Source organism: Antechinus flavipes, chromosome 1, assembly GCF_016432865.1.
Source record: "Antechinus flavipes isolate AdamAnt ecotype Samford, QLD, Australia chromosome 1, AdamAnt_v2, whole genome shotgun sequence".
Classification (NCBI taxonomy): Eukaryota; Metazoa; Chordata; class Mammalia; order Dasyuromorphia; family Dasyuridae; genus Antechinus; species Antechinus flavipes.
In genome coordinates this window covers 338,683,082-338,710,942 of record NC_067398.1, presented here as the reverse complement: position 1 = coordinate 338,710,942, position 27,861 = coordinate 338,683,082, and the positions used below count along the sequence as shown (strand labels likewise).

At 34.3% G+C, this 27,861-nt stretch overlaps 1 protein-coding gene and 1 long non-coding RNA gene across 2 annotated transcripts in view; both read left to right on the top strand.

Moving 5' to 3' along the window:
- The first annotated feature begins 6,697 nt into the window (after window positions 1-6,697).
- Window positions 6,698-7,366, top strand: LOC127543334 (5'-AMP-activated protein kinase subunit gamma-2-like). The gene has a single exon (XM_051969378.1). The coding sequence runs from the start codon at window positions 6,713-6,715 to the stop codon at window positions 7,349-7,351; it is 639 nt and encodes a 212-aa protein (XP_051825338.1). The 5' UTR covers window positions 6,698-6,712; the 3' UTR covers window positions 7,352-7,366.
- Window positions 7,367-20,673: 13,307 nt separating this feature from the next.
- LOC127543356 (uncharacterized) overlaps window positions 20,674-27,861 on the top strand; it is a 105,665-nt gene continuing 98,477 nt past the window's right edge. Inside the window, exon 1 of the long non-coding RNA XR_007949217.1 lies at window positions 20,674-24,050. This is a non-coding gene — a long non-coding RNA (uncharacterized LOC127543356). The remainder of the gene's footprint in view (window positions 24,051-27,861) is intronic.

Sequence of the window (27,861 nt, the reverse complement as noted above, 5' to 3'; positions counted from 1 at the left end):
TAGAAATGCCCACTTTAGTTAAAAGCTTCACTTTTTTCTTGGGTGTCAGTAGGAAAGAAAGGAAAAACTTGGTGTTTTTTTGGATCAATTATATCTTTTACTATGGGACTTCTGTTTTGTGTAGTCTAGTTAGCTTTTCTGGTATACATAGCTTTCTGCCTTGGGAAGGGGAAATATTGAGAGGACAGATGGACGAGCAGGTTCTTAGTATTATTGGTGGATTTTATTGCACAGTCCTTGCTTATACACTTTTCCTTTCTGAAAGGAGTATTAGACTTAATAATATTATGGTAGTGGTTGTTTAATATTTATGAGTCTAATTCTTCTAGTGCCTGAGGCACCTTGGATATACTATTAACTCTTTCATGCCACTAGCAGAGGGACATAGATTCTACAGTAGTTCAGTGAATTCTTAAATTTCAGTAGTTATTTTGGACAACTAGGAAAAGGCACACCCCTTTGGTCCTATTTCTTTCCCTTTCTTATTAAAGACAAAAATTCAAATGCAAAATTTCTATTAAAAATATTTATAGGCTAATAAGATGTAGATGGTAATATAGAAGTCTTCTCAGTAGCAGTCTTCAAGAAAAAGTTAGAATACAAATCATGTATGTGTTAAATAAAATTTTTAATCAGAAATGGGTCAGCTTAAATGACCTCTGGGGTTCCTTCCAACTCTGAGGTTCCTTGATTCTATGATTTAGTTTAGTTTTGTAACGAGTTTAATAGTCACATGCCCTCCTACTCCTTAAGCATTTATTATATGCAACTAAGTGTCTCCCTGAGATAAAATTTTCTTTTCTATCTCTGAAAACATGATTAAAATCAGGGTTATTTTGGTGTTATTTTCAAAGTTACTCTAGAGCATTTTAAACTTTAGTGGTTGGTAACGGATTTCCTTTCCTACTACCCCGACCATCTTTCTTCACCAATGCAATGATATTTGTAGTAGCTACTACTATTTCAGTCTCTTATTTAGGAAGAACTTTCATGCAGAACTCTTAACATTTACAAAATGCTTTTTTCCCTTCATGAGCACTGCAAAGGTAAGAAAACCAAGTGTCCCATTAATGATTGTCTTTTTTGTCTTTGGGAACAAGGTAAAATCAATTCTAGTGGCTCTTTTGGTTGTTCTCCAAGAAAAATTTGTGATTCATCCTTCTATTTAATTGAAAATTCTTCTATAGGGAGAATGTCAGTATTAATTTTACTTTGGTCACTGAGCCAATGTCTCACATTTAGAGCAAGCAAGTACAAGAAATATCTGTGATTTCAACAGCATGGAGAAGCTCCTTTGTGGAAATTTCCTCCACTAAATCCTCTGTCTTAATAGATAAATCCAGGGGAATTAATTAGACACATAAATTGTGATTTTTCCAGGGTTCCATAGATATAGGCTGTTAACCCAAGTCTTCTTGAATTGAGGTTTAGCAGTTTTCCTACAATATGTATTTAGAGTACCAGTCATTTGGTATGATGGATAGAGAGCTGCACCCTTAAAACCAAGAAGTCCTCGGTCCAAGTTCTGCTTCTTATACAATAGTGATTTTGTAACCTTGAACAAATCATTTAATGTCTCCATGCTCCATGCTTTCAGAGATAGTCTCATAATCCATGGAGGACCTTGCAGAAGTGTCAGACTTGTGATGCTCCTGCTTCAAGTAGTCCAGAAAACTCCTGAGGGAGGCCAGGCCAGATTAAAATGTAACTAGGAAATATTTAACAATAAGAATATAATAAAAACATAAAGAACGTTAACATGTGGTTTTCTAAGTCAATAGTTGACCCACAAGGATCCTTTTATATAGCTTAAGTGCCTCCATTTCTATTTGAATTAGGCCCTATTACCCTATGCCACATTTAGGTCCTATCCCTTAGATACCATATGCTTCTCTCCTGTCTCTTCAATATGGACCCTATATAAGCAAAAAGGAATTAGATAGATTTGAGGACTGTTTTTTTTACTTTTCTTCGTTTTATGGACTGTCATAGCAAAATAATTGTTTACTGGTCTACTTAATGATTGCTAACCTCCCCCTCCATACTTATCAACATTGGTCCTTGGACAGCTGTCATAATCTGTCACCAAGAACTGTGTTTCTATCATAGTGGAATCTACCAGAAATAGTTATCTGCTGGTGTAGCATTTGAGGGGGTCACCTCTATTCTGTTCTGAGGAATTGGGGTAAAAGCTTTCTGAAAATTTTTATATTCCTTTAAGCTGAATAATTAAAATGTTCAGTAATTATTTTCGAAACCAGAAGGAAACCTTCAACCTGTCATGTGTTTTAAAATGTGATTCATGAGATTCCACAGAGTTCTGGGGATTTGATACAACTTGTTCAGTATTATATAAAGGCAGCTAAGTAGCTCAGGGGATATATCAAATGCCAGGACTGTAGTCAAGAAGACCTGAGTTCAGATTTGATTACAAACACTTAACTGTGTGACCTTGGACAAACCATTTAACTTCTGTTTGTCTCAGTTTCCTCATCTGTAAAATGAGAATAAATAGCACCTACCTTCCAAGGGTTTTGTGAGGATCAAATGAAATAATAGTTATGAAGAACTTAGCGTCATGCTTGGCAGTACCAGCTATTAAATGTTAACTATTGTTTTTATTATTATTGCTGTTGTAACTAAGACAAAATAGTGTCACAAATATCTATATATGGTTACTCATAGATTTTAGCAAAGTATTAAGCAATTGCTTTCATTTATGGATGCAAGAGAGAGATAAAGGTTAGATGATATTAAGATTAGGTAGATTTGAAAAATGCAAAAAGTATATCTGTATGTAAAAAAATTCAGTTTTATGCTATGGCTTTCAAAAATATCTCTCTTACTTGTGGAATTTAGCCTTTCTTGTGGCAGATTAGAATCTACTGGAAATGTCTAGACCCCGCACCTCTACATGGACTTGCTGTCCAATTTCTAGTATCTTTTTGCCTGTGACATCTGAGATAGGAAACAAACTAATTTTTTCCCATAAAAATCATGGTTTTCCTTTACTTTGGTACCTTCCCCAATGTGTGGAATACCTAAGACTATTGGTGTGATGTTGTCCTACTTTCCTAATTTGGATTCATTGGCCTGCATGGTGTAGTGTGTGAATGTATGTGTGTGTGTGTGCGGGGGAGGAACAGGGGAGTGAGCAGGCGCATGAGCAAGCACATGCAGTGTTCTATTCTGAAAGTCCTGGTTCAATATATTAATGTTGGAATGGAGCTGTAAGTTCCTTTGAGTAAAGATGTGGGACTTCAGATTGTTATTGTTGTACTGCTGATGAAACAGGGGTGCCAGAGAGGCAAAGTATCTTTTTCCTTAAGACTATTATTGAAGTGCATACTTCTCTGTTTTGTGGCTCAAAGAACATAGTACCTGAGGTTTATTGGTTACCTTGGTTATATACTTCTTTTGTGTCCTCTGCTTCCCATTCCTTCTACCTCTCATAGACCTCTAAAGGTTTTTCTTATGTGAATTTAAACTTGATCAAATAAAAATCCATTACTTTTGGCATTGAGTCAATTGAATTTTAGCATTGACTCAATCTGATGATTATAGAATTTCCTTTAAGAGCTGAAGTTGGGGCAGCTAGATGGTGCAGTGGATAGAGCACCAGCCCCGAAGTTAGGAGGAACTGAGTTCAAATGTGGCCTCAGACACTTAACACTTCCTAGCTATGTGACCCTGGGCAAGTCACTTAACTCCAATTGACCCAGAAAAAAAAAAATGTGAGGTCTTTTTTTTTTTTTTTTTTCTTTCTATAATCCTATAGCTATACTTTCCATGGTTTGTTAGGTCCTCAGTGGAGTTAGTATGATATAGTGCTGAATACTGAATCTAAAGACCTAGTTCCAAGTCCCATTTCTTCCACTTAACAGCTTAGTAAGGAAGTCACTTCACTAGTTTCAACCCTTGGTTTCCTCAATAGTAAAATAAAGAAAAATCTTCTCTATCTTCCACACAGGATGGTTGAGAGGAGAATGTGTTTGCAAGAATTCAGTCCAATAAAAAAGTGAGCTGCTATTTCATTATATATTTATTTTTAAAGGTTATCTGAAAAACTTAAGTCTTCAGGATGACTGAAGGAAGGAAGCAATTATTAAGTAAGTGCTCTTACTATGTACAAAATACTGTGCATTTAGCAGGAGACATAGGTTGTTGTTGTTGTTTGTCCTTTATTCTCAAAGAGGCCTATGATATCAGGGAGGTGATACCAAGACATGCAAGTAAATTAGATTTAAGTGAGAAAAGGCAAGGTCACCTGCCTCACTTTCTCATCCTAAAAAGGTAAAATAGCTCCCACTTTTCAGGGAGCTCACATTCTAATTAAGGAGACAACACCTATGGAAGATTTTAGCTGCAAGTCAAATAAAAGTCTTATGATTCTTCAGGTGAATCAGCAAAATGGTTGGTCATGTCAAATCTTGAATGTCATTACAAGATTACAATGTAACATATTTCCCTGATTTCCTTATTGCAAACAATTTTGTTCTCACCATGTTTTTTTTTTTTCCTAATGTTATATTCAGTGATTCACATCTTCACCATGAAGGCTTTGAGGAAAATTAATCAGTGTGCTGACATTCAGGTTAATGCTTTATGTTTGTAATGTAGAAGGAAAGCCTTTCTTTATGGAAAATAGTTTTCCTGGGATAGGAATAGTGGAGTGGACTAAGTTCTCAGAGTATTTTGATTTTTAACTGATCTGAAGATATGGTTATGGAAGCATCTAATTTCACTTTAATAAGTTCATAACAATAGTTGGAGATTTATGTGTATAGAATTATTCTCTTCAGAAAGTCAACATATTTAAAAATTTTTTCCATTCTCATTTGACTGTCCAGAATTATTGTCAACAAACTAAAGATAGTTGTGCCTTTCATTTTAAAGGTATAGAAACAGAGTAGGGATGTCAAGGAAGTTTACCTCAAGTTCCTCTAAGCTAATCAGTAATAAAGTATGAATTATAGTTCAGTATTTCAAGTACCATGGGAAGTACGAGTTTACCCTTTTCTTAATATGGCTAAAATTTTATCAATACACAATGGAGGTTATAGTATAATTAGTCTATATGTCTTAAATGACCATTATTCTTCTCAGGCTTACTAAATTGTGATATATCTACTTTTATCTCCTGAATCAGTAAGTAACCTGCCACTGCTCTTTAAATTCTTTGTTCACAGTAGGATTCCTTTAGTCCTGTTTTTAGATAAAATGCTGTTGCTGAATAAGATGAATGAAATGTAAATTTGAAGCGACTTTGTCAGAACACAGGAAAACCACAATATTTTTGTTATAATATAGCTGAAACAACAATGCTGCCATCCTTTTCTGTTTTTGAAGAAGTTGCATTGAATATTGCTGGGCTTTGAAAGCATTTACAGTTTAGTAACATTTACTTCAAAGAACAAATTTAAAAAATAATTCATCGAGTAAGCTTTGTAAATGCTGACTGTTTCCTGTACCCCTGCAGGAAGTGTGCTTTTGGATATTTGTAAGGATAGCTTTTGGTAACCTTCTGAGAATGCGAGCTGTCTGGGTGAATTTTGAAAGAAGGCAGACGACTGACAAAGGGTAGAAATAACAGCAAGCTGCTAGGCCAAATGGGATCAACTGGTAATGCTTTCAATTATTTTTTGTTCTTTACCTTTAAGTGAAAGTTACTGAAAATTCTTCTCACTCAAGACAGTGAGTTATGAAATATAAGTGTAGCAGTTTGCATGCCACAAAGCTTTGGGAATTATTTTTACTGGTTTCTCCAAAGAGATGGAGGAATATTTTATAAAGTAAATCCTGTGCTTGCTTGCTGGTGGTAAAATTAGAACATGTGAAAGACTGCAATAGTCTTTTAGCAAGTGCTGATTCATATTGAGTGCTACATTTAACACCCTTCAAATATTTCTTTAAAAATGGGTTCTTGAAGAATTTCTATATCAATCAACCAATCAACATTTATTTAATGTGTTAAGTGCTGGGGATACAAAAAGAGGCATAAGATAGTCCCTGCCTTCAAGAAGTTTACAATCTAATGGGGAAGGCCACATGAAAACAAATATATACAATACACAAAAATAGGGGGAAAATTGACAAAGTGAAGCACAGGAATTAAGAGTAATAAGAGAAGAGAAGATATTAGAATTAAGAAGAGTTGGAGAAGCCTACTTGTAAAAGGTAAGATTGTAGTTGGGATTTGAAGGAAGGAAAGGAAGTCATTAGACAAAATTGAAGAGGAAGAGCATTCTTAGCAGGGTGAATAGCCAGAAAGAATACCCGGAACTAAGAGATGGAGTATCTTGTGAATGCAACAAGTCAGTGTCATTGGTTCAGATAAGTGTCAGGCCATAAAGTGTAAGAAGACTGAAAAGATAGGAAGAGACTGAATTATAAAGATCTTGGGACAGTAGCAATGACCTGATAGTGCCTGACTTCAGAAGACCAAGGCAGGTTTAGCATTAATATTATTTGAACCTATTTGTGGATATTACCAAAGTTGACTGATTTCATTTAGTCATGGACTCTCAGAGTTGGAAGGGGAAACAGAGGTTATTTGGATCAATGTGTTTTTAAGCAAGATTCCCATCTACACCTTTGTGAATTGTAGTCTCTTAACTTTAACTTATGGACTTCTATTAATGGAAACTCAGTCTACTTTGGAAGCTATAATCATTAGGAAGTTTTATTAAGTCAAAATCTGTCCCCATATCATATGCCCATTATTCCTAATTCTACCATCTGGAGCCAAGCAGAAGAACATAAAATTGAAACGTGGAGGGAACTTTATTTACAAGAAACATTTAAGCCTTTAGTGAATATATCCCCAGATGCAAGCCTCTTCGATGCTGTATACTCATTGATCAAAAATAAAATCCACAGATTGCCAGTTATCGACCCTGTCAGTGGGAACGCACTTTATATACTTACCCACAAAAGAATACTCAAGTTTCTTCAGCTATTTGTGTCTGAGATGCCAAAACCTGCCTTCATGAAACAGAACCTAGATGAACTTGGAATAGGAACGTACCACAACATTGCCTTTATACATCCAGACACTCCTATCATTAAAGCCTTGAATATATTTGTAGAAAGACGGATATCAGCTTTGCCTGTTGTGGATGAGTCAGGAAAAGTTGTTGATATTTATTCCAAATTTGATGTAATAAATCTTGCTGCTGAAAAAACATATAATAACCTAGATATCACAGTGACGCAAGCCCTTCAGCACCGTTCCCAATATTTTGAAGGTGTTGTGAAGTGCAGCAAGCTGGAAACACTGGAGACCATCGTGGATAGGATAGTAAGAGCTGAGGTTCACCAGCTAGTTGGTCAAAAGCAACTTGTACAATAGCTCCTGTTTGCCTATTGCGTTGGGCTTGAATCCTACATAATTCATGAAACTCCGATAAGCCAACCATTTAAATACTTGAAAACACTTGATAATATCTCTTCTCTCAGCTAAAGCTCTATTTAATTGATCTTTCTATGATATGGTTTGAAGTTTTCTCACCATTTTAGTTATTCTTTGAAATGTGCTAGCTTGTTACTATCTTACTTAAAATATGTTGCCTAAACACAAAACTAGCATTCTAGATTTGGTCTGAATATATAAAGTAGGACGGGATTATACTGTTAACTCATTGTGAGCATTATGCTCCTTTCAATTCTGTGTAAAATTGCCTTTGTTTTTTGGTCACTCTGTTAACACTATGGACATATTGAGCAGTCCAGTAAAATTCTCAAGTCCTTTTTATATGAAAACATATCTTGTAAATTATCCATATCTCCATCATTGGGCAGTTAGTCCTTTGAATCCATTTAGATTTCATATAATTAAATTTTAGAGTTTTATCTTTTTCCTTTAGATAGCTCCCATTTTCTTCCTTATTGAACCCCCTCCCCCCCATTGGAAATATTTTTTAAAGTCTTTCCATCTTTTTTGAATTGACTGTTCCTGTAGAATAACTGCCATGGAATCCTAGCTCTTCATCTTAAATGTTTCATTACTGAATCTAGACTATGTAGAATGTGTTCAACATTCTTATATGTATCTTTTAAAAAAGAAAAAAAAATATTGTAATTCCTTCTTCAGAATAGGAATGTCTTTTTTTTTTTTTTTTTTTTTAGAGAGGGGGAGGGTTGGACAAGTATGTTACAGTAGAGGAGAATTAAACATGTGGATATTGATATGATAAGAAAAAAATTGTTTCTATAGTCTTCTCTGGGTATAGATTGCGCTCTTTATCACAAGATCATTGGAATTGGTCTGAATCACCTCATTGTTGAAAAGAGCCATGTCCATCAGAATTGATCATCATATAACCTTGTTGTTGCTGTGTACAATGTTCTCTTGGTTCTATTCATTTCCCTTAACATCAGTTCATGTAGGTCTCTCCAGACCTCTCCAAAATCATCCTGTTAGTTATTTCTTATAGAACAGTAGTATTCCATAATATTCATATACCACAATTTATTCAGCCATTCTCCAATTAAGGGGCATCCACTCTGTTTCCAGTTTCTGGCCACTACAAAGAGGGCTGCCACAAACATTCTTGCACATATAGGTCCCTTTCCCTTCTTTAAGATCTCTTTGGGGTATAAGCCCAGTAGTAACATTGCTGGATCAAAGGGTATGTACAGTTTGATAACTTTTTGAGCATAGTTCCAAATTGCTCTCCAGAATGGCTGGATGTATTCATAATTCCACCAACAATGTATCAGTGTCCTAGTTTTCCCACATCTCCTCCAACATTCATCATTATCTTTTCCTGTCATCCTAGCCAATCTGAGAGGTGTGTAGTGGTATCTCAGAGTTGTCTTAATTTGCATTTCTCTGATTAATAATGTCATTACTTATCTTGACACAAGTGCAGAAACTCTGAATTTGACACTTCTTGATCTCTAACTTGCTATTTCTTTCTTGCCTCAGTGGCTCAACTTTTGCTTTTTACCACCATTCTAACAATTCTTCTGATTGAATGCCTAGGAATCAATTCATTATATAGGACTTTTGGTATTTTGAAATTTTCATTTGTATAAAGAAGGATGTAATCTGTTGCTGGACCTACTTCAAAGACTTCCCTGTTAGCTTCTTTGTATTTCTTTTAGAATACGATTTTGATTCTATAACATGGTGAAGTATTGGAATAGAACTTCAATGGAGATTTGTCTGTCTCTCACATGAACATGTAAACAACATAATACCTAATATTTGCCACGTACTAAGTCTTGAGGATACAAATGGTCCCTGTCCTCAAGAAGCTTACAATTTAATGGGAGAAGATAATACATAAAAGGAAGCTTAAAAATGGGAATGAAGGGGAGGGAGATGCTAACATGATTTTTGGGATCACAGTGATAGAGTCAGTAGAATCCAAGGAGTGATTGTTATTTCAATCATGTCCATTTGGAGTTTTCTTGTTAAAGATACTGAAATAATTTTCTTCTCCAAATTGTTTTACAAATGAGAAAAACTGAGGCAAATGGGCTTATGTGACTTGCCCAGGATCACATAGCTAATTAAGTATCTGAGGCTGGCTTTGAGCTCAGATAGTGTTCACAAATCCAAGGAGAAAAGTTGGTAGAAAATGAAGAAAAGGTTCTGAATTCTTTTTATATAGAGCCTTTGGGAGGAATTTTTTTTTTTTTTTTTTACTCCCTCCAGTTAAGAGGGGCAGAAGCTATGGAAGGTACTGATAAGGTGTTAATACAAAAGCTAACATGTTGATGAAATCTCTCTGATGATAAGTTTCCTGGTGATGAGCTTTTCCTGGGAAGGAAAAAAGAGGCAACTATAATGATAGTGGCTGAGTCAGTGAAATCCAAAGCTTTTCACTAGAATGTTGGCCACTAGGTGATGAATATTTTTTGTTTCAGCCACACTCAACCATGAAGGCTATTTCCAGAGTTATAGAGACATTATCATTCATGTGTGAGGAGAGACTACCCATATTGGTAAAACTGAATCTTTGAGAAAAAGCAAAATATGAAAATGAATTTCACTTAAGCTCTCAAAAAATCACTCTCAAAGAGGTGAAATTTCTATTTTCTCATTTTTCTAATTCCTCATCTTTAAAAATGATGACTTTTGACTAGATGATATAACTGCTATTTGTTCTATTATAGGTCATTATGAGATTTTGAATAGTGAAATTATGTTGGAGGAAAAGAACTATAGCAGTTGTGTGTAGTTAAAGTTGGAGTTGAAGTTGAACCTCAGAGTATTTCAGTTTCGATCTCCTAATTAAACAGAAAAGTCCAGAGACTTACATAAGGTCATGTGAGTTGTAAGTCATAGAGTTGAGATTTGAACCCATATCCTCTAACCCCAAATCCAGCATTCTTTAAAGAAATAATGAATCAATCATCTGATAATATTGAATTGTATAGTGGAGAGACTAATATGAATATGATAGGCCTATAATTTTGAAGTGCTGATGTTAGCAGCCAGCGCCCCTTCTATTTGGGGGGCTGAGCCTGTTAGCAACAAGTGTTGCCATACAAATCTCTAAAATAAGGACAAATTTCAGGAAAAGAGTATAAGTAGTGAGAAAACAAGAGTGCTATTTCAGAGTCTAAACTGAGTTATGGTATGCCCAAAGTGTGTTTTCATTAAAAAAAAAAAAAAAAAGCATTCTGGGCACTGTACTTAGAATGTCTCTAATAGGAATAAGAAGAATATAATAGACCTGGTATGTTTAAGAAAAGTGATACACGTTGGTAGTTACTGCCTAATATTGATTACAAAACTCTTACCGAAAATAATTAGAGAGGTTTTCAAATAGAAAAAAGAATATAATGAAAAAGCCAAGATAATATGTAATTTAGGATGCATTTGTAGTTTGCATTGATTTAATAAAACTAGAAATTATATGTTCATTACATTTGCATGGCATAAGAGTTGTAGACTACCTTTGAAAGTTATTTTAGACAAGATATTGACAGTTAAGAGAATTCTGTGTAAGTGGATACTGACCATTTTTATTTTTTAACTAATGTTACAATCTTGTGTTTCTATTTCTCATATAGAGTGGGAAACTTTTCCTTATGCCTTATTAAATCTATTTTTCAAACTGTCACTTAACTAGGTCTAGTGACAGAATCGGATGTTTATATGGCCCTGGACACTTGAACTCTGGTGTTTTCAATCACAACAGCACCTCTTGCCAGCCGTTGTGAATTAAATACTCCTTGTGACCTTTTACCCTTGCTGCTCTTAAATTCATGCTTTAAAAACAGCTTAATGAGGGGTTTACTGGCCCAATTGGAAGTTTTTATTAAAACCTATTAGTGCGCTAGAGTAGCTTGCCTGAAGGAAGCGATTAGCCCAGAGCAACTAAGCTTGGAGCTGGCCTCTAGCCACACCAGGTTTTCACTAAACTGTTTCCAGATTCACGTTAACCCTAACACTAGAGTTTGCATGGTATTCATATCCTCTGTTTTAATTTATAGTTCATCTAATTCTCTTCCCAACCCCCCATGTTCTAGAAAGCAGTTTGTTTTAATTCAATTATTCTTATAGTCAGACATAGCTTCACTCATCCAGGTTTGATTTGCTCATGAACCTCAATTATGCAGAGTAGTTCAAATGTTGAACATTGCTCTACCCAAAGAAACTAAAAATAAATCTGGGTCCTATTTGGAATTTTCAATTTGTACTTTATGCAATCTTTCTCCTGTATAAAATGCTTACATCATTGACTCAACATGCATAAAGAAAATTCCTCTAAAATCCTATATTGATTTTTAAGAAACTTCATGTGTACACAGAAAAATCCTTTACAGCATTATATCTGTGAAGTAGTTAGAAAAAATTAGGTTGTCATTATGTCTTGTTCTGACTTCTGACTCTTGTATATGGTCAAGATAAGAACTGAGGTGAACTGCTTAGATTTTCTGTAGGGAAAGAAAGGTAAAGAAATTGTATGTCCATTGCTAATCTCCTTACTGCAAGATGTTTTTCAGTTTTCCTTTTGAATGTCTGGCCCAAACTACCATATGCTTTTAAATTTAAGATCATGGAAATTCTGTCATCAAAGCTACAATTCTATGAAGTAATCTCTATAGTAACTGCCTAAATTATGCCAAGGGAAGAACTATCACAAGCAAACAAAAGTGATTGAATCAGACCTGGAATTTCCATAATTGGGAGAAAATTGTTTCTTGAATCTTTTTCTTTAACATATTTTCTTCATTTTTTAGTTGTTTGCCATATTAGCAAGCTATTCAGCTATGGTGTTTAGATTTTTGGATTGGGGAAAATGATAACTTTAAAATTAGAATGTTTTTTAATTTAATTGTATTTTTTGTGTTTAAAATTATTATTTGATTTGTCTTTGTAGCAGTTTAATTTCTGGTGTTTGTTACCTGTCCCTGTTTTTTGTAACAAAAAAATTATTTTTAAAAAGACAACCAGTTCTTCAAAACTCATCAACATATCAACTGACAACATACTTATTCACATTTATTAACAACATTTTTTTTTTGTTTCTAAATCATATTATTCAACTAAAGTCCTACTCTGATGCCTCCTTATAGCATAGAATGTGGCCCATTGTCATCTGGAGCCTACTAAGATAGAAAGATTTCATGTATGTCTATCTTCTGAGGACCAACCTTATATAAATGTAAAGATGCTTAATATCAGAGTCTGCTTTCATGGATATGTTGCTGATGGCTCCAACGTCTTTTGACTCCATTCTTATATCTTAGGTATTTCATAGGTTCCATCCAGAGATAAACCATTTCCATGGATGTTCAACAGATTTAATAACATGTACCTCTTATTAGGGTAGCAATATAAGAAGGATAACCAGTAATAAACAAGGTAACTTAGTTTATTAACTCCACTTCCTGGTTATCCTTCAGTCTGTTATTTTATTTGTTCCCATGCTTTATCTTATCACTCCAAATTTTATGTTGATCTAAGTTTGTTTATATATATAATATTGTATATATTCATACACATAAATATATAATATAAATATATACACATTTATATATTTATATATATTTTTATTAATCACTAAAATTTAAACATCTTTATAAATTCAAAGTTCTTACCACAGTTAATCAAATAGTATTTATTTAATAAAAATGGATATATATTTGTTTTTTATATTTAAGTGGAGGGGAACAGCATCTTATTAAGAGAAAGAATTTCAATTTACATAATTGGAGGAAATATTTACAGATAAAGTCCTGAGTTTTAAATGTTGAAGTTATAACATTTTAACCTCTTTGAAATTCAGATCCTTACTACTACTACTACTACTACTACTACTACTACTACTACTACTACTACTATTAGGACTATTACTGTTACTGCTGCTGCTGCTGCTGCTGCTACTACTAATACTACTTTAATATTATTATTACATCTGCTCTTATAGTGAAGGCTTTAAATGATTGACTATGCTTTTTTTTCACAACTTAAATGTTAAAAATAACACATTTTCCTTTTGTTATAGAATTTGTTGTCAATAAATTTTATTTTCAGTAACTTATTTAATGCTAGAAGCTAAAGAAATTTAACACCTTTGGATAGCTATGAGTAACAAAAATACCTCTTTTTATAACTACTTTTTGTTTAAATTAAGCCTCTCAGCTTAATTGAGAAATGTTTAAATTTTATAAATGAATGTTTATATTTTATTAATTTATTTTATATTTTATTAATGAATAAAAGAATATAGAAATACACTCCGATCCATATAAAATTTGGGATGATAAGATACAGTATGAGAAGAAATAAAGTAACATGCTAAGAGGTAGCTAGTAAATATAGATAAACTAAGTAACTCTGTTCGATATGAGTGGTTATTTTTTTAATATTGCTATTTTAATAACATGTACATTTTATTCAATTTATTGAATGTACATGAAAATGGTTTATCTCTGGATTGAGCTTATGATAGAACTAAGATAAGGGAATGAAATCAAAAGGTACTCCATGGACAACATATGCATGAATCCAGCCAACAATATATCAGTCACCAACTGTCAAACAAATGGTTTAGTCATATAGAGTTGTAGGAATAGAAGGATTTGTGTTGGGAATTCAGGAAAAGATAGTATTTCTTGGGTGCCTAGATTTCTAGCTCAATATAGATTATGCAAAGAAATGGTAGTAATTGTACAAATCTTTATTTCAAGGTATTCTAACTTAGCACCTATTGAATATCTAGCACAATGTGATCTGGTGGCTAGAATTATGCTTTGAAATATCACTCTATTTCATAAACTAGAAGATGATTAATCTCTATGCTTCATATAAAGAATTAAAAATATTGTATAAAATTCAATCAATAAACAGTACTAGAACCAAATCATAATCACAGAATAAACTCACAAGTTGCCCACTGATCTCCTAAAACTTTAAAAACAAAAATTTTTAGAAGATGTTGCCATAACAAATATTCATGACTTTCAATCTGCATGGAATGAAAAACTTTCAAAATCTGAGGACCCTACAGAGAAGATTAAAAATTACATGAAAACATTATGGGCTACATTTTATTTCTGAATTCAATGAACCTAGCAAGGATGAGCTTGAATCGTAACATTTTTGTTGCAGTACAAAAATCATTTACTTTATTCCTATGTTCAACAATCCATGTGATATTAACTTTAAAAGAATATGATCAGAATAGGGACTTCTCTGAGATTCATTTCTCTCTGAAACCTATTAAAAAGGTGATAAGAAAGAGAAAGATGATGGTAGTAATAACAGTGTTACAAAAACAGGAAAATAGCAGGATAGTGACTTCTTTTTATCTAAGCCCCAACAAAAGAAGATGAGAATGAGATTGCAGTGATGATAATAATGATGCTAATAGCTCATATTCTGAAGATTAGTTAGTTGCTCTTTATCATGCTTTCAGAACCAAAATGATTTTGGACAACTTTTAACCAGATTTTTAACATATTATTAATTCTAACATTATTTTCATAGCTTCTCACACACATCATCAATTTAGATGTTTGTTGAAATTGTGCTTTCTGGGCAGAGCCAAGATAGTGGAGAGCTTTCTTTCTGAGTTCTTCTTTACCCTCAAACTATTTTTCCAAAATTCAGCCTAGAAATTAATGCTTGACTGTCAAAATCCACAAATATTGGGAGTACAACACATTATCAACAGAAGATAATTTCAAAATTCATCAGAAAAGGTCTGTTTTTGCTCATGCATGGGGATGGAATGGGGCTAGGCCAGGCTCAGACTCAGGCAGATAGGCAGTGAGAGCACAGGAAACAGCTCACACTGAGCAGACTGGAGGGGGTTAGGAGTAGTTTTCACTGGCTGAAAATCTGTGGGGAAAACTTTACCACACTGTTGGCTACTCTGCTCTGGCAGCAAGCCAATAGATCAGCAGAGAAGCTATAAACACAGGGAGTAAAGACTATAACCCTTAGAGTCTCTCGGGATCTGGCCACACCCACCCAGCACTGGGAGGGACTCAGCAGAATTTCAATGCACAACTGCTAATCCCAACACAGCCGCTGATCCCAGCGCAGTCATTGTTATCCCATTGCTGCTTCACTGCTACTTCCTGTTGTCTGTTGAGGAAGCTTGGTAACCCTACATTGTCCCAAAAGCAGATTGCAGCTTTTTTGTTGTTGTTGTTAAAATAAGTAAAAAGGCAAAGCCGGCTCTAACTATAGAGAGCTTCTATTCTGAAAGAAAGCAGATTTCAACCCCTGAGGAGACTAAAAACAAATTTATCTCTACTTTCAAAAATGGATATAATCTGATCCCCACTACATAAGGCTCTCTTGGAGAAATTTAAAAGGCTTTTAAAAGAGAGATAGAAGAAAAATGGGGAAAGGAAAGGGAAGCTTCGAAAGAAGGTCTGGATAAGACATGTAACTCATTAAAAGATAGAGTGGAAAAAGAAAACAACTCCCTGAAAAACAGAATTAGTGAATTGGAAAAAGAAAATAACTCCTTAAAAAATAAAATTGGCAAAATGGAAAAAATTCCATAGGACAAAACAACTCATTTAAAAACTCATTTGGACAATTACAAAAAGAAATAAAAAAAAGTAAATGAAGAAAATAATTCATTAAAAATCAGAATTGAACAAAATGGAAATAAATGACTTTTAGGAGACATTAAGAATCAGTCAAGCAAAACCAAAAAAATGAAAAAATAGAAAAAAAATGTCAAATACCTACATGGGAAAACAATAGACTTTGAAAATAGATCTAGGAGAGATAATCTGAGGATTCCTGATCCCTGAAAATCATGATGAAAAAAAGAACCTAGACACTATTTTTTAGGAAATCATCAAACAGAACTGCCCAGATATTATAGAAACAGAAGGTAAAATAGACACTGAAAGAATTCATCGATTACCTACTGAAAGAGATCCTAAGATCAAAACTCCAAGAAATATTGTAGCTAAATTCCAGAGCTATCAGACCAAGGAAAAATACTACAAGGAGACAGAAAAAAAACCAATTCAAATACAGAGGAGCTACAACAAGGATTACGCAGGATCTAGTAGTGTCCACATTAAAGGATCAAAGGGCCTGGAATGTGATATTCTGAAAGGCAAAGGAACTTGGTATGCAGCCAGGAATAACTAACCCAGGCAAACTGAGCATTTTCTTCCAGGGAAGAAGATGGACATTGAATGAAATAGGTGAATTCAATTTATTTCTTATGAAAAAAACCAGAGCTAAACAAAAAGTTTTTTTTCTTTTTTAAAAATAATTATAATTTTTTATTGACAGAACCCATGCCAGGGTAATTTTTTACATTATCCCTTGCACTCACTTCTGTTCCGATTTTTCCCATCCCTCCCTCTACCCACTCCCCTAGAGAGCAAGCAGTCCTATACATGTTAAATATATCACAGTATATCCTAGATACAATATATGTGTGTAGAACTGAACAGTTCTCTTGTTGCACAGGAAGAATTGGATTCAGAAGGTAAAAATAACCTGGGAAGAAAAACAAAAATGCAAACAGTTTACATTGATTTCCCAGTGTTTTTTCTTTGCATGTGGCTGCTTCTGTCCATCCTTGATCAATTGAAACTGAATTAGATCTTCTCTTTGTCAAAGAAATCCACTTTCTTCAGAATAGATCCTCATACTGTGTCATTGTTGAAGAATATAATGATCTCTTGGTTCTGCTAATTTCACTTAGCATCAGTTCATGTAAGTCTCTCCAAGCCTCTCTGTATTCATCCTGCTGGTCATTTCTTACAGAACAATAATATTCCATGACATTCATATACCACAATTTAACCAACCATTCTCCAATTGATGGGCATCCATTTATTTTCCAGTTTCTAGCCACTACAAACAGGGCTGCCACAAACATTTTGGCACATACAGGTCCCTTTCTCTTCTTTAGTATCTCGTTGGAGTATAAGCCCAGTAGTAGCACTGCTGGATCAAAAGATATGCACAGTTTGATAAATTTTGGGGCATAATTCCAGATTGCTCTCCAGAATGGTTAGATTTGTTCACAACTCCACCAACAATGCATCAGTGTCCCAGTTTTCCCGCATCCCGTCCAACATTCATCATTATTTTTTCCTGTCATCTTAGCCAATCTGACAGGTTAAACAAAAAGTTTGACCTCCAAATATAGGACTCAAGAGAAACCTCAAAAGGTAAAAAGAAATCTTGGGAACTATATTTCTGTTATAGAGATATATAAAGAACATATGTATAATTTGTTTTAGAAACTAGAGTTAGAAAGGAAATTGTACCAAAAGAAGGGTAAAATGGGAGTACTACATCTCATGAAGAGGCAAAGAAAACCTATTATATCTGAGGGAAAGAAGGGAGGGGGATGAATATAGTGTGAATCTTACTCTCATCAGAATCAAAGAGAAAATATTAGACATATTTGGTTTACAGAAAAACTTCTCCCACCTCATTGAAAAGTGGCAGGTGAAAAGCAAAAATGGAAGGAGTAGATTGAATAGAAGGGCATACAGAAATTGTCAGGGAAAGATTTAAGAAAAAGGGAGGGATTTTAAGGGGGAAAGAGGGATCCTAAAGAAGGAGGGCTATGTAAAGCAAGTGGTGCTCATGAGTTTAATACTGGGGAAGAGTGTAAGGGGGAAAAGAAAGAGAAAAGCATAATCTGGGGTTAACAAGATGGCAAGCAATACAGAGTTAGTAATTTTAATCATAAATGTGAATAGGGTAAACTCCCCCATAAAGTGAAGGCAGATAGCAGACTGGATTAAAAGCCAGAATCCCACATTATATTGTTTAGAGGAAACACACTTGAAGCAGGGTGATATATAAAGAGTAAAGATAAAAGGTGGGAGCAGAATCTACTATGCTTCAGGTGAAGTCAAAAGAGTAGGATAGCCATCCTGATCTCAGATCAAGCAAAAGCAAAATTGATCTAATTAAAAGAGATAAGGAAGGGCACTATATAGATGATGAAGCAATATCAATATTAAACATATATGCACCAAGTGGCATAACATCTAAATTTCTAAAGGAGAAATTAAGATAGCTGCAAGAAGAAATAGACAGCAAAACTATAAGAGTGGGAGATCTCAACCTTGCACTCTCAGAATGAGATAAATCAAAATTGTAGTGATTTGGTTAGCTTTCTGGACATCGTTACACCAAGCCTTTGTTTCAGCAGAATAATTGCCACTAAAATAGCCAGAGATAAAGTCCAAAAGGCTTTATTGTCTTCTTCATAATCTGTCTTGTTGACTGGGGCTCCGCTAGCTTTCTGAAGGTCCTTCAGACAGGCCTTGGTCTCAGTATAGGAAATTCAGGAGGATAGACCAGTCACTACAATGGTGTCAGATGGAATGAATGTCTCTCCTTGCCTCTGAGATTTTAAGCTCCAGCCTCCAGTCCTCTGTCTTCTCTGAGTCCTCTCTAGGTCTGACTCTGACCTCTTAAATACTCTATTACAATTAAATCCATTCATCATACTGAGTATAAGCCAATCATTATATCACTAGGGAACCATTATTTGTTGTAAGATTAATTCAAGCATACTGAACTAGAGAACTATTAATCACCATACTAAACTAGATAACCATTCCACTTTGATTCCAATTGATAGTATTATCAATTCCATTGAGTTAACATCTTGTAAGAATCCTTGTTTCAAGTAGAGAATTCTGGCCCATTACATCTCCTGCTTTCTTTTGTTTTAGAACATAGGTGGTCATGTTCCCTCTGACTTTTCAGGGAAGTGAGAATCCCAAAAAAGAAGTGATCATGCCCTTCCAAACTTCTCAGAAAAGGGGGGTGAAAATACCAAAAAAGGGAGATGAAAACACCAAAAGGAAATGGGGAGTCAAACCAGATTGGCAGGTTTCTGTAGGGTCTCACTTGAAACAGGTAAACATAAATCTATCAACATGAGAGGTATTGCACAAGCACATAATAATATAAGACAGGCTAGTAATGATGTAACAAACAATAAATCAAGTGAGGAATTACACATGTTCATAAGTCCTAGAGATAGTCCCAAACCAATCTATTGTCCATTACTTCATGTGAGAGGGAATCTAATAATTCCTGCAGGTTTTGAAGTCCTGCATCAGTGTTATCATGTCTCATTGAATCCAATGATTCCTTCTGGTTTTGAAGTCCTGCAACAGTCTTATCAGGTCTCAGGAAATCCAATGATTCTTGCTGGTTTTGAAGTTCTTCAACAGTCTTATCAATAATTTTTCATCTAAGGGAATCTAATGATTCCTGTGGGTTTTAAAGTCTTGCAACAGTCTCAATATCAGCCATGCTTTTTCAGTGTCAGATGTTTCTTAGGCCTTCTCCTTTGTTTTGAAATTTTTTTCTCTTTTTCTGTCTCTCTCTCTAATGGACAAGGCAAATTTGGCTCGTTTTACCCATCTAATTCCTTCTCCATCTGTAGAGATGCAAGCAAACCCTCACCCTCAAGCAGTTAACTTATCTGGTCCTTTCCATTCATCACTTTCTGAATCTCTCCTCATCACCTGGAAATTACACTGGAGCTGCTCACACTGGACACTGCCCTTTTGTTGGGTTATAAAATCTGTATTCTCCCCAATTGTAATCCCTTTCTCCCATCAGATTACTTTTTGGCTGATTGATCATATCAGAGTACTGAACTTCTAAAGACTTTCTGGGTGTAACCTCAGCTGCCATCATACCTCTTCAGTTTTTTGTTTGAGATCTTGGAGCTGGCCCCCTCCTCTCATTTCCCTGGGTCAATCTACAGCCTCTGTTGGAAGGCTCTGTTGCATTTTGGACATGGGGTTTGGGGTCCTGTTTTCCCACCCTGTCTTTTCTGCCAATGTTGAGCTTTCATATGCCCTATTTTACCACATTGAAAGCATTGATGAATCTCTCTGGAAGTCCCTTGCCAAGAAGGACCCTGTCTTCCCATATTCTGCATGATAGCCTGGATGTAAAAGGCATTTGTGCCCACTGTCACACAGCATCTTATGATCTCTTTAAAGGAGCATCTTTGTGTAGTCCTAGAATAATTCTTTTACAAACCTCATTAGCATTTTCTCTGGCAAGTTATTTTATCATTATTACTGTTACTGCATTTTCACCAAAAGTTTGTATGACAGCTGTATGCAAATATCCCATAAAATCAGCAAAAGGTTCATTTGGACCTTGCTCTATTTTTGTGAAGAGTTCCCTTCAATCTTGCTTTCCTGGGAGGGTGCCCCATGCTTTGATAGCAGAGGCAACAATTTGTTCATATGCTATCAAAGGATAATTAATCTGTGCTAAAGGGTCTGCATACTGACCTTTTCCTACTAGTTGATCAAAGGTGATTTGTATATTAACTCCAGTTTGCCTATTTAGTTTGGCTTGTATTCTACATAGTTCACTATACTTCAAAAGCCACAAGTTGTGTCCAGGTTCTAAACATGTACTTGCTATAGATTTCCAATCACTAGGAGTTAAAATTTCATAAGCCAAATTCTCTAATATCATCTTAACATAAGATGATGTAGCCCGTAGATAAAGAGTGCAATCCTTTTTCAGATCTTTGATAATTTCCAGATCAAAAGGAGTGTATATTCTCCTTGCTTGACCTGAAGAGTCAAACTCTTGAGTAACAGGGTATGCTTTTATTTTTAAATCAGATATATCCTGCCCTTCTTTTTTAGCTTTAACTAATGCCTTTTGTAATCTTGTCATAGGGAGTGGACAAAAGCTCCTGCATGTATAGTGCTGATTGTATCCCTGCCCCTCCCCCTTCTCCTTCTCCCTCCACCCATGAAGGGTTACTTGAGAAGAGTAGGTCAGGGGATGGGGAATGCTCTAATGGGTCCTGCTGTGAAGCACCACACTCCTTAATTTCATCAGCATTTACTTAACTCCTTTCTTGTCTAATTTTTCGTGCTTTAAAACTGTTTTATCAGTACCCTCTTCTGCTTTTTCTTCTTTTTCCTTATTCTAATACTTATGTAATTCCTTGAAGCCAATTGTATTAAGTTATATGTATAGAATGTTTCTTTAAAAATTGAATCAGGACCATTATCTTTGTAATATTAAATTAATTGCTCTCCTACTAGTTTCCACTCATCTGGCTCTAATTCTTCTTCCTTGGAGAAGCAAGGAGATGTGTGTTTTAATGTTTTGAAGAGTTCAAGGACCTGCTTCCAAGTTACAATCAAGCCTTGGTTTTTTATTAGTTTAACTATGCTTTCTACACATTTTCCTTGGGGTTCAAAAGGTGCTTTTCTAAACATTTGTCCCATTTCAGCTAAAACACTAGTTTGGCCCTTAACAGAGTTTCCTTCTTGTCTATTTTTGTGCTCACCCTGATTTTTGGGTCACAGAGACTATTCCACTGAACTCAGGATCAGAGACTTTTCCATTGAACTCAGGATCAGAGACTTTTCCACTAAACTCCAGATTGTGTCAGTTTGGACTGTTGAGTGTAAATCCTTAGTCTCACACTTGGGTGCCAAAATGTAATGTTCTATTTAGCTTTCTGGAGGTCTTTGGACCAAGCCTTCATTTCAGCACAATAATCACCACAAAAATAGCCAGGGATAAAGTCTAAAAGTCTTTATTGTCTCTTTCACAGTCTGGCTTCTTCTTGACTGGGGCTCCTCAAGCTTTCTGGAGGGCCTTTGGACAGGCCTTGGTCTCAGTATAGGAAATGCAGGAGGATAGGCCAGCTACTACGATGGTGTCAGATGGAATGAATGTCTCTCGTTGGCTCTGAGACTTTGAGCTCCAGCTTCTAGTCCTCTGTATTCTCTGAGTCTGTCTCTGAGTCCTCTCTAGGTCTGACTCTGACTTCTTAAATACTCTATTACAATTAAATCCATTCATCATACTGAGTATAAACCAATCATTATATCACTAGGGGACCATTATTTATTGTAAGATTAATTCAATAATACTGAACTAGGGAATTATTAATCACCATGCTAAACAAGATGACTCCACAGAGTTAAAACCTTGTAAAAATCCTTGTTTCAAGTATAGAGTTCTGGCCCACTACACAAAATAAATAAGAAAGAAGTTAAAGAAGTAAATAGAACACTAGGAAAGTTAGGTATTATAGATCTTTGTAGAAAACTAAATGGAGACAGAAAGGAGTATACTTTCTTTTCAATAGTTCATGGAACCTATATAAAAATTGACCATATATTAAGACACAAAGATCTCAAATTCAAATGAAGAAAGGCAGAATGTAAATGCATCCTTTTCAGATCACAATGCAATGAAAATTACATTCAATAAAAAGTCAGGGGAAAATAGACCAAAAAGTAATTGGAAACTAAATAATCTCATCCTAAAGAATGATTGGATGAAACAGCAAATCATAGACACAATAATTTCACCCAAGAGAATGACATTAATTAGATGACATACTGAAATTTGTGGGATGCAGCCAAAGCAGTAATAAGGGGAAATTTTATGTCTCTGGAGGAGCACTTGCATAAAATAGACAAAGAGAAAATCAATGAATTAGGTTTGCAACTAAAAAAAGCTAGAAAAAGAGCAAATTAGAACCCCCCCAATCAAACACTAAACTTGAAATTCTAAAAATAAAAGGAGAGAATAATAAAATTGAAAGTAAAAAAAAAAAAACTGTTGAATTAATAAAACTAAGAATTGATTTTATGAAAAAAAAATAACAAAATAAATAAACCCTTGGTAAATTTGATTAGAAAAAAGAAAGAGGAAAATAAAATTGTTAGTCTTAAAAATGAAAAGGAGGAGAACTTACCACCAGTGAAGAGGAAATTAGAGCAATAATTAGGAGTTACTTTGCCCAACTTTTTGCCAATAAATTGATAACAAATGAAATGGATGAATACCTTCAAAAATATAGGTTGCCCAGATTAACAGAGGAAGAAATAAATTGATTAAATAGTCCCATTTTAGAAAAAGAAATAGAACAATCTATTAATCAACTCCCTAAGAAAAAATCCCCAGGACCAGATGGATTTACATGTGAATTCTATCAAACATTTAAAGAACAATTAATTCTAATGCTATATAAACTATTTGAAAAAATGGGGATTGAAGGAGTCTTACCAAATTCCTTTTATGACACAGACATGGTACTGATACCTAAACCAGGTAGGACGAAAACAAGAGAAAGAAAATTATAGACCAATCTCCCTAATGAACATTGATGCAAAAATCTTAAATAAAATATTAGCAAAAAGATTACAGAAAATCATCCCCAGCATAATATACTATAACCAAGTAGGATTTATACCAGGAATGCAGGGCTGGCTCACTATTCGAAAAACTATTAACATAATTGACTATATCAATAACCAAATTAACAAAAACCATAGGTCATCTCAATAGATGCAGAAAAAGCATTTGATAAAATCCAACACCCATTCCTATTAAAAACACTAGAGAATATAGGAATAAATGGACTTCTCCTTAAAATTGTAGCATCTATTTAAAACTATTATAACCATCATATGTAATGGTGCTAAACTGGAACCATTCCCAAGAAAATCAGGAGTGAAACAAAGTTGCCCACTATCATCATTACTATCCAATATTGTATTGAAAATGCTAGCTTAAGCAATAAGAGATGAAAAAGAGATTAAAGGAATTAGAGTAGGTAAAGAGGAAACCAAATTATCACTCTTTGCAGATGATATTATGATTAGAGAACCCCAGAGATTCTACTAGAAAGCTATTAGAAATAATCCACAACTTTAGCAAAGTTGCAGGATACAAAATAAATCCTCAGCATTTTTATACATCACTAACAAAATTCAATAGCAAGAGCTACAAAGAGAAATTCCATTTAAAATAAATGTCGATAGTATAGAATACTTGGGAATCTATCTGCCAAATGAAAGTCAGAAATGATATGAGCAAAACTACAAAACATTTTCCATACAAATAAAGTCAGATCTAAACAACTGGAAAAATATTAAGTCCTCTTGGATAGGTCGAGCAAATCTAATAAAAATGACAATACTACCTAAACTAATCTATTTATTTAGCGCTATACTAATCAGACTCCCAAGAAACATTTTTATTGACCTAGAAAAAATAACAACAAAATTCATATGGAAGAATAAAGGTCAAGAATTTCAAGGGAACTAATGAAAAAAAAAATCAAATGAAGTTGGTCTAGCTCTACCTGATCTAAAACTCTATTATAAAGCAGCAGTCACCAAAAAGATTTGGTATTGGCTAAGAAATAGACTAGTTGATTAATGGAATAGGTTAGAGTCACAGGACAAAATAGTCAATAACTATAGTAATCTAGTGTTTGACAAATGCAAAGATCCCAATCTTTGAGATAAGAATTCATTATTTTACAAAAACTGCTGGGAAAATTAGAATTTAGTATGGCAGAAACTAGGCATTGACCATATACCATATACCAAGATAAGATCAAAATGAGTTCATGATATAGACATAAAGAATGAGATAATAAATAAATTAGAAAAATTAGAGGATAGTTTACCTCTCAGACCTGTGGAGGAGGAATGAACTTTTGATCAAAGAAGAACTAGAGATCATTATTGATCACAAAATAGAAAATTTTGATTATATCAAGTTAAAAAGATTTTGTACAAACAAAACTAATTCAGACAAGATTAGAAGTGAAGCAATAAACTGGGAAAACATTTTTACAGTTAAAGGTTCTGATAAAGCCTCATTTCCAAAATATATAGAGAATTGACTAATAAGAAATCAAGCCATTCTCCAATTGATAAATGGTCAAAAGATATGAACAGACAATTTTAGGATGAAGAAATTGAAACTATTTCTTCTCATATGAAAAGGTGCTCCAAATCGTTATTCATCAGAGAAATGCAAATTAACACAACTCTGAGATACCACTACATATCTGTCAGATTGGCTAAGATGACAAGAAAAGATAATGATGAATGGTGGAGGGGATGTGGGAAAACTGGAACACTGATACATTGTTGGTGGAGTTGTGAACAAATCCAACCATTCTGGAGAGCAATTTGGAACTATACTCAAAAAGTTATCAAACTGTATGTACCCTTTGATCTAGAAGTGCTACTACTGGGCTTATATTCCAAAGAGATTTTAAAAGAGGGAAAGGGACCCATATGTGCAAAAATGTTTGTGGCAACCTTTTTTGTAGTGGCTAAAAAATGGAAATAGAATGGATGCCCATCAATTGGAGAATGGCTGAATAAATTGTATATATGAATGTTATGGAATTTTATTGTTCTATAAGAAATGACGAGCAGGATGATTTCAGAAAGGTTTGGAGAGACTTATATGAACTGATGCTAAGTGAAATGAGCAGAACCAGGAGATGATTATACACTTCAACAACAATATTGTATGAGGATGTACTCTGATGGAAATGACTGTCTTCAGCAATGAGAGGATCCAAATCAGATTCAATTGATCAGTGATGAATAGAACCAGCTACACCCACAAAAGAACACAGGGAAATGAATGTGGACCACAACATAGCATTTGCACTCTTTCTGCTGTTGTTTGCTTGCATTTTTGTTTTTCTTCCCAGGTTATTTTTATCTTCTTTCTAAATCTGATTTTTCTTGTGCAACAAGATAATTGTATAAATGTGTATACATATGTTGTATTACTATATACTTTAACATGTTTAACATGTATGGGACTGCCTGCCATCTAGGGGAGGGAGTGGAGGGAAGAAGGGGAAAAGTTGGAACAGAAGTTTTTGCAAGGGTCAATGATGAAATATGTTTTGTCAACAAAAAGCTATAATAATAATAAAAAATTACATAAAAAAAAAGAAATTGTGCTTTCTAATCCATAACATCATGTAACTTTGGAGGAACTGTGTAGTTTTGTATGTCCAAAATATAGTTGCTCATATTTCTTGCTTTTTAAAGAAATACAAATGACAATCACAGTACTTTTTGTCCTGAGGCACCAATCTAACACAAATGCTAGATAGATTTTATAGAAGAAAATTATTTTATTCATTGTCAAAATGTAGCTCCCTTTAATAGGAAATATTGTTAAATGCATAAAATCCATAGACCAATATAACCAATATTTTTGTATGTCAGGAAGCACAAAAGAACTCATTCTATTAAAATTTTGAGACGTGGATTAGAAGAATATAATACCAGTACCCCAGTTTGGAATTTGGCAACTATATATGGTGCTACATAGCATTCCAATTTGTCATTCCCACCAAAAAGCATTCTGATTTAGATCCTAAATGATAGTGCGTATTGTATTCCCTTCAAACTTTCCTGTAACTAACTTTTCTTCTCCAACTATCGTGAAGCTCTTAGTATATGTAGTGTTCATTTATTGCCAATATTAATATAATTAATCTGTGTCTTTGATGTTCTTCTCCTGAATTAATGGTAAGTGATAATTTCTTTCTCTCTGCTTAATGTCCACATCTTCTCTCTCAATGTTATTGAGAACTGCCTATTTATCAATACTATTAATTTCTGTATCTTAAACCACAAATACTTTCAGGCCTATCAGTTTCTGAGCCTCACTTCTTTCTGTGCCACCCAGTTTATTTCTTAATAGATTCACCTAGATTCTAAAAGGAAGAGTTGTATAGAAATTCTGAATGTATGAACATGATGATGGGAATGATCCCATTCCCATGGAATATGATACAGAAAGGAGTTCAGAAGAAGTAGACAAGTGAAGAAAAGTCAGGATTGCTTATTGTGAATAGCAGTTTTGTTTTGGTGTTTACAGGATTCTGTTTTCTAGAATAGTGAAAAGGTTATTATGAAGAAATTGTTTACTTTAATCTCAGCTTTCTTAAATGATTTAAAAAATCTTAAATGGTCTTATCCAGATAGGATAAAAATGTCATTCATTAAGAAGACAGCTTATATCATTTGCTCATAGGGATGAGCCCCAAACTTCAATAGTGATTGTTATACTTGGAACAAAGGACTATGCAAGTATATTTTTTCTTCCCCTACTGGACTACAAGCTCATTCAGAGTATAGACTACCTTATATGTTGTATATACTTCAGAGTATAGTGTATTGCACATAGTAAATATTCAAATATTTATTGAATGCAGAATAATGAATAATTAAACTGAATACCTATAGCTCCTAGTCAAGAGAAGCTATGAGAAGTTTTGATGCTAAATTAACCTAACATTATGCAACCAAGTTTTGCTCTAATATAGGCTTTTGGGTACATTAATAAGGAATATTTTAATAAGAATGGGAATAAAGTTTTAAATTAAATCAGAATTGGCAGCAGCAGCAGAGCAGAATGCTCTCCAACCATTCTGGAGAGCAATTTGGAACTATGCTCAAAAAGTTATCAAACTGGGGGCAGTTAGGTGCGCAATGGATAGAACACCAGCCCTGAAGTCAGGAGGACCTGAGTTCAATGAGTTCTTCATTGGTGGTGATTTCACCTTTTTCATTTTTTGATGCTAGATATTTGAT

What these genes read in the sequence shown, in the direction of transcription:
- LOC127543334 (XM_051969378.1), top strand. Translation starts at nt 6,713, where the DNA reads ATGCCCATTATTCCTAATTCTACCATCTGGAGCCAAGCAGAAGAACAT.